The 12,333-nt window shown below is 37.3% G+C and overlaps 1 protein-coding gene across 1 annotated transcript in view; it reads right to left on the bottom strand.

Annotated features, from left to right (window-relative positions):
* Positions 1-7,553, bottom strand: part of LOC131323952 (putative E3 ubiquitin-protein ligase XBAT34) — a 29,352-nt gene extending 21,799 nt beyond the window's left edge. The window contains exon 1 of the mRNA XM_058355786.1: positions 7,431-7,553. Within this exon, the coding sequence (XP_058211769.1) occupies positions 7,431-7,553 (123 nt within the window). The remainder of the gene's footprint in view (positions 1-7,430) is intronic.
* Positions 7,554-12,333: the final 4,780 nt, after the last annotated feature.

Here is a 12,333-nt window from a genome sequence, read left to right on the forward strand (position 1 = left end):
TTTCATTTTCTCTCCAGACTGATGAGAACCACAAGTTCCCTCATGAACTTCTCCCATAACTGTCATTGCTTGGGATTTATCAATACACAGTAATAGTACCTCATCTGAAGATTTTCTGAACAAATCATTGCCTACTATAACATAATTAATGGCCCTTTGCTTTATATTTCTGTCTGTTTTCTCCTTTGGGTTCTCTAAGAACTTTCGTATTGGAACCCTCCAATCATCAACTAAACTTATTTCCATGATGTCAAAATCATTGCTATCTCTTTCAATAGAGAAAGGCAAGAATCTCTTCTGGACCTTTATTAATTTTTCACTCTGTCCTTCTGGGATCCTAATTCCAGAAGCAATTTGTGCCATCTGGTTGGCTTCACTATTTTCTAACCTAAAGACATGTTGCAAATGCACTTCATCAAAATATTCTATAAGAAGTTTAATTTTCTGTAGTTGTAATTCTAATAAGGGATGATTACACTTATATTTCCCTGTTATCTGTCGAATCACCAACTGTGAATCCCCTGCAACATTTAAATACCTGATATTCAATTCTTTTGCAATTTTCAAACCAATAATTAAAGCTTCATACTCAGCTTGATTGTTGGTCAAAATTCTGTTTTCATCTAACTGAAAAGAAAACTATAAGAATTCCCCTTTTGGAGATGTAAGAACTACACCTGCTCCAACCCCTCTGTCGGTTTTAGAGCCATCAAATGACAATTTCCATGGTTTTACTTCAACCATATGTATCTCAAATTCATCCTTTTCCATTAACATGTTAGGATGATTAGCTACAAAGTCAGCCAAGGCTTGCCCTTTTACTGCCTTTTGAGGCACATATTGCAAATCATACTCTATTAAGGATAATAACCATTTTCCTTGTTTACCTCTTAATATGGGCCTTGTTAACATATATTTAATGACGTCCGTTTGTGCAATCACATGTACCGTCGATGGTAACATGTAACATCTTAGCTTGGTGGCAGAAAAGTATAATGTCAAGCATAGCTTCTCAATAGGCTTGTATTTTATCTCACATTCATTTAATCTCCTACTAAGATAATATATGGCTTGTTCATGGCCATTTTCATTATCTTGAGCCAAAAGACAACCAATCGACTGGTGTCCTGCCGAGATGTATAATTTTAAAGGTTTTCCATTTATTGGTGGCATCAAAACAGGAGGCCTTACCAACGATTGCTTTAAAAACTCAAATGCCTTCTGATGTTCTCCTTCCCATTTAAAATCTTTCTGAGATTTTAACTTTAATAGTGGGGAAAAAGCAAGAGTTTTTCCAGACAAATTGAAGATAAATCGCCTGAGAAAATTTACCTGTCCTAGAAACTGTTGGAGTTCCTGTTTATTTGTTGGAGGCTGTGCTTCTATTATAGCTTTTGCTTTATCTTTATCAACCTCAATCCCTTTATTATGAACCAGAAATCCCAAAAAATTTCCAGCAGTAACTCCAAAAGCACATTTCATTGCATTCATTTTCAGCTTATACAGTCTCATTCTCACCAAGACTTGTCTTAAATAGTCTACATGCTCATCAAATGTATGTGATTTTACCACTATATCATCAATATAAACTTCCATAAACCTTCCAATTAGGTCATGAAAAATCACATTCATTGTTCTTTGATAAGTTGCTCCTGCATTCTTTAATCCAAACGCCATAACAATCCATTCAAATAGTCCAATATATCCTGGACATCTAAATGCAGTTTTGTGTGTATCTTCCTCTGCAATAAATATTTGGTTATATCCAGAATAACCATCCATAAAGGAAAGAAATCGATGTCCTGCGGTTGCATCCACTAGATGGTCTACCACAGGCATGTGATACTCATCTTTTGGTGATGCTGTATTCAAATTCCTAAAATCAATGCATATTCTAACCTTACCATTTTTCTTGATTACAGGAACAATATTTGAAATCCATTCAACATACTTAACAGGCCTAATAAATTTGGCCTTAAATAATCGTTCCATTTCTTTCTTTACTTCTTTTTGAACTTCAGGTGTCATCTGTCTTGGAATCTGTTGATATGGGACAAAGTCCTCTTTAATAGGAATTTTATGTTCAACTAGTGATCTATTCAAACCAGGCATATCAGGATAATCCCAAGCAAAGCAATCCTTGAATTCTGACAACAAGTACTTCAAACGATCCTTCATTTCATCAGGTAAAGCAGCACATACATGAAGAATTCTAGGATCTTCCTCTGTTCCTACATTAAAATCCTCTAATGGATCTTTTACTTCTGCTTTATAATCATCAAGTTTAGCAGGAGCAGCTTTAAGATCTTCCATAGCTAATTCCTTAACAGAAAAAGGACTATCATCAACTACGCAGTCTGCCCAATTACAAGAAATAGGCTCATCAGCCTCTAATTTCCTAGATACAATGAAAGAAAATAATCTCTTAAAAGTAGCTTTTAAAGTAGCTAACTCTTCATTCACATGACTTAGATTGTCACTGATCATGGGAAACCTTTGATGTAGAACCACTAGACCTTAGTATCATGTTAGGTCTAACAAAATCTCCACTTATTTCTTTAAAACCATCTGTAATGTATTTAAGGAATTGGCTTTCAGTAACGCTTATCCCCATCGATTTCACTTTTGAACCTTCCACCTTGATTGGCCATAAGTCTTCATCATATAGACCTGCTTCCACATTGTTGGTATCTGCTTTAAATAGATGTTTGTCTGCCCAGAAAATTTCCATACCGTCGATATCTTTATCCTCTCCTTGTTTCAGAAATATTAATGCCTGATGTAAAGAAGAGGGAACACACCCATTTATATGAATCCAATCTCTGCCTAACAAGGCATTATAATTGGAAGAAGAATCAATAACAAAGAAAGTAGTGTTCATCTTTCTGTTTCCAATTTGTAATTGCAAAGAAATCACACCTTTAGCAGGTGAACATCCTCCTGCAAAATTTCCAACTGTCACTTCTGTTGGGATTAGATCTGACTCATTTTTGTTCAGAGTCTTCATCATTCTCGAAGGCAAGATGTTTACTATAGCTCCATTATCAATCAAAACCTTATTAATAGGTTGCCCATTAATATGAACCATAATATATAATGGCTTTAATGCCTGACCAAGGCATTTTCAGGAGCCCTCAAGATAACCATATCTTTTCCTTTTGCATCTTTCTCAATTTGAATAGACTTCTTTTTAAAATCTTCTTCCTGCTTGTTTATCTTCACTATAGCATCCGTTTTGTCTTCAACATCCCCTTCTAAACTTGTGGGCTGATTAGGTTTTGCCTGAAAAGGTTTTGGCAAAACTAACATCATATTGCAATGAATTCTAGTAGGGGAAACTGACCCGAATTGGATTGTATCCAGTGCTTGACCAAAAGTAGTAGACTTTTGAGAGTCTACTTCATTCTTGTCATCTTTGAAATCTTCCTTCATCATATCTGAACTGCTAACTGACAACAGATCATCATCTTCATCATCTTCTAACAATACTTGTTGAAACTCTTCCATTTTCTTCTTTAAGCTCTTCTTGAATTCTGCCTTTTGCCCCTTAATCGACAGAGCAGGGGAAGAACTCGAGCTTTGCCCCCCAAGCCTTTGAGTAATGGTTGGTTTGTTTGTTTGCCCCCCAAATTTTTCTACCTCCTTTGCTTTCTGTTTAGGTATTGCTGAAACTGGCATAGTTGATTCTCTAGTCCAAACCATAGGGGCTGGTTTGGCTTTTATTTCTGGCCATTGTGTTGAATCCATCACTATCTGTTGGTCTCTTCTTTCTCTTTCTGAGATCTTCCTTTGTAACCTCCTTTTCTGAGTGTTGGTAATGGGCTCAAATTCCCTTACATTTGGGAATTTAGGATGTCTCACCGTGTTCCACCCATTATGTTCGATATTCGGTGGAGTCACCATCCTTCCTTGGTATCCACCCCTAACAAAAGGCATTCTTCCCCTTGATCTTACACCTCTTGGGTAAAATCCTCTTCCCCTTCCATTCATAAATGAAGGTGGGTATATTAGGCTTACATCTGGCCTCCCAGGGAGTGCTGGAATCACAGGATATCCTTTAAACAGGAATGGTCCATCATCTTCCCCATACCATTTGAGTGATTCGGAAGGTATAAAAATTCCAGGGTCTTCACCTTCAAAAATCAACTTTGGTCCTACATAAATCTGCAAATCACTACTTCCCATAGTGTTGAATCTAATGGAACCTTTAGCATAGGTACCATTGTATTCTTTTTCCGCAATCATTTCTTCTCCTTTCTTGATCTTCTCATCACACCTTAAACAAAAGTAATTTTCAAACTTCTGCCTCACTTGAACTTCTTCTTCCATAATTTCTTCTTCTTCTTGAATCCTTCTTTCAATTTGAGATGCCATTTTTCCTTTCTTCGATCTGGCAGTCACCATATTGACCTCTACCAAAGGAAAAGGATCAATATCAATACCCATTACTTCTTTATTTCCTTTAGCATACTGTAACAGGCCCTTCTGGATCAGGTCCTGCACACAATTTCGAAATGTGACACAATTGTTAGTATTATATCTAAAAGAATTATGCCACTTGCAGTAATCTTTTCCTTTTCTATCCTTTTCAAGAGGAATCATATGCCCTGGTGATAAAGTTAAGAACTTTTGATTAATTAGTTCATCAAAAAGTTGATCAGCTTTAGACAAATCAAATGAGTATTGTCTAAAATTTGCTTGATTTCTCCTATTCGGATGTGATGAAGGCATATTCACAGGTTTCTCAGCCTTTGTTAAAGTATCACAAACAATTGGTGCCTTTCCAATTACTTGGGCAACATCAATCTCTACATCTCCTTCTATATCTTGGTAATATGTGCCAAGTGATTTACTCTTCCTGTATTCTCCTTCCATAAGAATAGCCTCATATCCTATGACTTTGGAAGTAAAATCAAATAAATCTCTGAATTCAGTCCCAGTAAAATGTTTCTTAAAATCATAATCTAGCCCTTCTTGGGCTATCTTTACTATTTCAGATTCAGGAATGTAAAAATGACACTGATTCCTAATCTTTTTGAATCTGTTCATATATTGTTCAACAGACTCTGAAGGCTTTTGTTTGATTTTAGCCAAGTCTGCTACTGAAATTTCTGGTGCATGCCTAAAGAATTGAGTATGGAACTGTTCTTCCATTTCCCTCCACGAATGAACAGAATTTGGAGGCAAGTTAATAAACCAAGCAAAAGCAGTTCTAGTAAGAGAATGAGGAAACAATTTTAATTTCAGAGCCTCATCCAAATCCGCTTCGCCTATTTGCAGGCAAAATCTCCCAACATGCTCTATTGTTGATTGATTTTCCTCTCCATTGAAAAGAACTAAATCTGGGATTCTATAATGCCTAGGAAAAGGCACATTATCAACCCAATTTGGATATGGTTTTCTAAACATAGGTTTTTCAATTCTCCGTAATCCAGGGCCATACATGTCTTGCATAATATTCGTGAGTTGAGCCCTTAAATAAGGCTCTTGAATTCTTCCAGTTTGATTTGGAGGAACAAGAGTTTCAGGCCTAATATCATATCCATATGGATAATCTTGTCTTCTTACGTTTGGTGGATCATACCCATAAAGATTTGGATCACCATTAGCCATACCTGGAATATTCCTATTATCATTCCTAAAAATACTTGCATACGCATTTTGCCCTCCATGGGCATTATTTCCAATGTTCCCAGTCTCTGTTCCCATAGGGACAGTGGTTGGTATACTTTGATAAAAGCTCTGATTTTGACCATTGCTAACATTATTTGGGACTTTATTCATACCAGTAAAAACAGTTTCAAAAGTTGGATTTTGAAATACCTGCGTAGAAGGTATTTCAGTACTTCGGTTAGCATATCCACTGGTCTGTCCAGGGTTAACGTGTACGTTAACTGGGACTTCCACCGTTGGTTGATTTTGTACCACTGCTGCCTTAAACATAGCCATCAAAGTTTTGGCTACTTCACTTTCTGGATCATTTAAAACTCTTGCAATTTTTTGGACCAAGTCACGTGACTCGCTTTCTAGACCAATTGGTTGGCCTACTTCTGGACTTCTCTGGTCTGGATTCCCATTATTGACTCCATTTGCATCACTTCCACCATTAGTGTTGGCAGAATTATTGTCATTGTTGCCATCTGTTGGCAGTTGATTCCTAGTCTTTGGTGCCATTACTCACTTCCAAATTAGTAATGAGCCCTCCTTCTAGCGCCAAAATTGTTACCAAAATTCTTGTTTTCTTTCCAATCGACGGAGAATCGACGGGAAATTGTATCGTAAGCTTGCTGGAATGTGGATGTGAAAAGTGGAGTTTGGTTCCTTGCCGTATTTCAGGACTTCTTTGGAAACAAACAATAAAGTGGATGAAGTATGGAAGAAGATTAACAAAATGGACTTTATTAACCCTCAAAGTAGAAGAACAATCAATCGAGATGATTGAGTGAACAATTACAAGTTAATTCTACTCCTAGAAAAGAAAAGATAAAGGCCTGATTGGCGTTGTTTGTGTGTCCTTGAAACTGCTACTAACTTGTACTTAAATAGGCCTCCTTACATTACATTTGAATTCAAAACTTCCCCCCCAAAGTGGCAGTTGAAAACTTCTCGGATTCTGATTATGAACCTCCTTCAACTACTGATCATGCCCACGTTGAGAAAATTGTCTCGTTGATTGCGGTTTCCATCCTCTTCAATCGTGGAATCATGGGATCGTCCATTTGACACCTGTCACCCGATCGACGGTCCAAAATGCCACAAGAATACGCCACGTGTAGGCCAATCGATGGACAAGACTTTTTATAGTTTCACCATCGATTCACCTCCACTCTGAATCATTAAGTTAAGTCCATTCTATCCTCACATTTGCTCATATTTACCCCTGCCACGTGTCACCTGATCGACGGGTAAAAATAGAAATCTTAATTGTGGTACAAACACCCCCCCAAAAAAATGCGAGTAATAAAAAGTGAGAAATAAAACATATTTTCTTGTACGTGTTCATTTGACAAATAGTTTTACCAAAAAAAAAATTTCCAAAATAAAGAGTTCACTTATATTATCATGTGGGAAACTAGTTGGAAAACTATAAGATTCGTGTAAAATCTTCTGGTTTTGTGAACTCTTTTTTTTTTTAATGGATGAATCAAGCAACACACGGCTGAATCTTAGTGGATCGTGGTAGCAAGGCCACTCTGTCACTTACAATACCCAATCACGTATATAAGTCATCTGCAAAGGGTTCCACCCCGCCACTTGATAGGGACATCTATCGCGCTGACTAACGCCAAAGACAAGTGCCTTTGGGGCCTAAATGGCATCATTTGGCTTTTCAACCAAGCACGACGCCGTTGTTTTTTGAACTCATAGAAATGCTAATTAATCCGAGAAAGTTGATAGTGTGAGTCCAACAACTAGTTTTGTAGTGGTACCTTGAGGCCTGCGCCTTGGGCGCGAAGAGTTTTGATGTCCTCCAAGTTACCATTCCGGACGTTACAATCACGAACGAGACGATACACGTCTTCCGCTTTGGAAGAGCTTGGTACTTGCCCCATCTCAAAGTAATGAGATTCAGTACACAGTTGATTGGAGCCATTGTAAAGGTGATCAGTTGATGTTAGAGAGAGTGCCGTGTTTTTTTATTCGAAAAATCTGTTAATTTAAATTAAGCTTATTAAAAAAATATTTAAATTCTTATAAAAAAAAGTTTGCACAGACAAATAGTCACAGATCCTGCACAGTCTTTTGGCGGGGATCATTTCGGATCTCGCAAAGATGATCCGAACCGCTCATTTTTTCTTAAAACACACTTTTGTGCATTCCTTAAAAATAAATCAACTGAAATCTGAATTTTTCAAAATTCATAGGGCAAAATTGATGGCTTTGCGCAACAAATTTTGAAAAAACTGGTTTGCCTTTCGAATTTTGAAAAAGATGTTACCGATATACGATTCACATGAATTTTTTTTTATAGGAATGGCTGCCTAAAATAAGTTTAAAGAAAAATTAGCTATACGAATCATCTTTACGGGATAGTTGCCTTGCAATTTACTAGGTACAAATACTATAATGTCCTAATTAAAAACTGTCCCCTTGAGAAAACCATTGAGGATAGCATTATTCACATCCAATTGCTGTAGAGGCCACCCATAAGAGACAGCCAAGCTGTGAACTGTACGGATTGTGGGTAGGCTTAACCACAGGGCTGAAGGTCTCATCATAGTCCAAGCCCTGCCGCTGATGAAAACCCTTAGCCACAAGACAGGCTTTGTGCCGCTCAATCGTGCCATCTGCTAATCGCTTAACCTTAAAAACCCACTTCGACTCACCAAGGAGAAAGTAAGTACCGCTATATCGTTTCTTCTGAAGTGATATGGATCAATGCCTGGACTAGGGGGCGTCGGTCCACGGGAAAACGTGTTTGCAGATGCGACAGTTGTCAGATTAATGTAAGATATAGATGGAGTCAAGATGTACCAACTGGAGTTAATTTGACAACATATAACTTTTCGGTGATGAGATTGGTGGAAGCTAGTGGTCTTGGGGGCAAAGTGTTATAAGTGACCTTGTGCTAAAAATGCTACGAAGAATAAAAAAAAGGGGGTGATTTATATACTATACTAACAATTACCCGTACTAAGCATGGGATTATAAAAAAAAAATTAGCGACTTCTATATTTTATGACCTAGCGATGACCCGTGCTATGCACGGAGTTATAAAAAAAAACGAAGCGATGTCTATATTTTATGACTATGTGACCGAATTAAGTAATCGGCGATCCTCATTGAATTAATAAACATGAGGTTATTTATCACTACGTTGTGCATAATGTCACTCGACCTATAAAAGGGTGCATTCAAAGTTTCTACAACTCACCAAAAGTACTGTATATATTCTTTAGCATGGTCCGAGACTAAGTGTGAGAACCTCGCAATAATGTGTAGTGGGGAGAGACTTGGGGCGCCATATGATGGTGACCAAGGGCACTAAATAATCTCTCGAGGGTTGACAGCGATGGGGTTTTGGAAAGATGAAAATGAGCAGGGCAATGAAAAAAAAATCGTTGTTAAATTCAGGAGTTGATATATATCGGAAATAGTAATTGGTTAAAGCACAATATTAACCGCAAAACTGCTACATAGAATATTTGAAGTCAAATGGAGTACTCACTCGAGCTAATGGATTTGACCAATTCCATAAAGCATGAGAAGTGCTGGCTAATAGGGGCTTTTTCAAGTCTTTAATTAACTTAGTTTTTGGATTAATTAGATATTAGAATATACTTAAATTATAAATGAGTATAGAAAGGAGTCTGGTTCTGTATATATGTTGGGCTATTCCTCAAGAACTGGAACTCGAGATAGTGTTGGGACCAAACAAGTTGGGCTTTTTACATAAACGATGAGATCTATTTCCCTCGGAGTACATGCCCTAATTAGAAAAGTACGGGTAAGGATTTTTGATTATTTCTCCCAAAATTGCCCCCTCGTCCCTCACATCTCCTTCCCCCACCTTCTCACCCCTCTCACAGTTCCACTCCTTCAACGCTGTCGAAGCAGCCATCGACCGCGACGACGATGTCGTTGAATCAGATCCATCAAAACAATTTACCCAGATGACTTCTCGCTCTTTTCCGACCCCTTACTTATGGGCTATAAGTGCAATGCCTTAGGTTTTGTGGGTGTAATTTTACATTTTTACCCCAATTTAAATAACAACAAACGAGGGCACGACATTCATAACAGCTAGAAATTTTTCAATGCCCAGTGGACACTACGTGATGGCGTTGCCCGAGCAGGGCATCCCAGCCGTCCATTCCGATTTTGGATGGCTCGGATTTGAAGAAAGAAAAAGGAGAGAGAAGGAGGAGAGGGAGTGGTTGGGTGAGAGGAGAGAGATAGAGTTAACCTGTGGTAGAAACCTTGGTTTTCCCGGCCCCACCAGGCATTTTTTTTTGTTTTAATTTGAATCGTGCATTTTGTAGGACGCACGTAATAGTATATTTATACAAAAAATGAGTTGGATCAGACATGAATAGGTATATTAAAAATTGAATTTCGGTGAGAAAATGAACATGGGCAATTTAACTTTAAAATCTATGGTCGTTCATTTTATAAACAGAAATTCAAGTTTTAATATACCTATTGATATCCAACCAATCTGATTTCATAAATATACCCAACAAGATGAACAATTCGGATTATAAAAAAAAAAGTCTTGTGGAGCCCACAAGCTTTGGTGGAAACCATGAAATTTCCACCTCTAACAAATAGAATTTACTCTCATAACTTGAATATAATATACTCCATTCGTCCCAATTTAAGTGTCCACTACGGTTTTGTGTGTCATTTTTAATCGTTTATATCCCTCAATATATATGGTTAAACATATGTAATATGAATTTTATTTGATAGATCTCAATTATTTCTATAAGACAATAATTTTAAAAACATAAAACATAATATATGTTGAGAGATATAAGCTATTGAAAATGATACGCAGAACCATAATGGACACTTAAATTGGGACGGATGGAGTAACATAGTATATACATTTGAAGAAGTTCCAAAAAAAGTTTCAGAAAAGGAATTATGTGCCGAATTGCGAAGTGCTTAGAGAATTTGACTCTGTATAGGGAGACTTAGATAAAAATTCTCATTTTTATATTTTTTGACCTCAAGGACAAACACACTTTACAATCAAATATTAGGACAAATGTGCCTATGAAAGTATCTAAAACTCTATGGTACCCTATGAAATGCCTAAATCCTAGGGTACCACATGCCTAATGCCTTGTTTGGATTTGATTTTGAAAAAAAAATTCTCTCTCTCTCTCTCTCTCTCTCTCTCTCTCTCTCTCTCTCTCTCTCTCTCTCTCTCTCTCTCTCTCTCTCTCTCACAAAAACCTTATGAAAGTGCCTAAATATGTTTTGGCATTATGGTTAAAAACCTCAAAAAAATTGAAGAACCTCCACTGAAAACTATTTTTCTGGCATCCTTCCCCTAAATAAAAACTATTTTACGGTCCTTATGTCTAATTTTTCCTATTTTTTATTTAAAATTTGTTAAAATAAAAGAGAGAGCGAGCGAGAGAGAGATGACAAAAGAGAGGAGAGAGAGAGAGAGAGAGAGAGAGAGAGAGAGAGAGAGAGAGAGAGAGCAAATGGTGTTACAATAATGCTACACACACAACCTCTCACATACATGTGAGGCCCACACATAGTAGTGTGTGGGGTCTATATGTATGTGAGAGGTTGTGTTTGGTGTTGGTGTTGTGTGAGTAGCATTTTTGATGGTGTGAATCCGCGGGTGAAGGGTATTTTTGGAAGGATTTTAATGGACAGGACTTAGTTGGCTATGGTCTTCTTTTGAAATTAGTAGACAAGACGTATTGGGACATTGTCTACCTACATAGGACCAGCTCGGAAGAATCCTACATGTATTCTACAAATTTTTTTCTCAATGGTGTTTAATTGATCACCTTTTCATGGCTGTACAGTCGCCTCTGTTAAACAAACAGTCGTAGAAGAGCATCTCTAGCGTTCACCCGTTTTTTTAATCCAATTTTGAGTCAAAATTTGGGTGAAAATCCAATTTGGAGGAGAGCATCTTCAATGGTAAAAACCCATTTTTTACCCAAATTTATTTATTTTTAAATACTCAATGGCATATATGTAAATAAAGGAGGAGAAACTCATTCGACCAAAGCTCCGGCGGTGAAGCTCAGCACATCTCTGGCAGAACTCAGGTACAACCGTACAAAGCTTTGACAATCGATCAGGTCCATCCTCTCATCTCAAACAAATCTTCCACAGGTATATGTAATTTGGCTCATGTTTACTCCAGTTTCAGACCTCGAAGGCAACAAAAATGGCGCTCTCTCGTCTTCAGTCTCGTTTGCTCTCTCTCTCAAGAACCACAAAACCCAAAAATGGGTATGAGTTTGGCTTGTTATGGACAAAGAAATGGATAAAATCCAAAAAATGAAAAAAGGAATTGGGTCATGATTGGAGATGGATTTTTGATAGTATTGCCCAAATTTTGAGTTTAGGTCTTAAAATGGGTCAAGACTGAAGGGTCTTGGGTTCGAACTCGTACGACAAAATAGACACCTCTAACCAGTAACATCTTATCTTTGACAGAGCGAAGAACTAGTTAACTCTAACCAGTAGTAACATCTTATCTATGACAGAGCGAAGAACTAGTTAAAGGAGAGCGTATTATTTCCAGAGGTCCGTAAAACCCAACATGCCGATCTTGAAACTTAAAAAACATGCTCAAAGGCAATTTCGAATACAACTCCCAAATAATTAATGAAACGAAGGCTCAAAAGA

Source organism: Rhododendron vialii, chromosome 4a (genome assembly GCF_030253575.1).
Source record: "Rhododendron vialii isolate Sample 1 chromosome 4a, ASM3025357v1".
Lineage (NCBI taxonomy): Eukaryota > Viridiplantae > Streptophyta > Magnoliopsida > Ericales > Ericaceae > Rhododendron > Rhododendron vialii.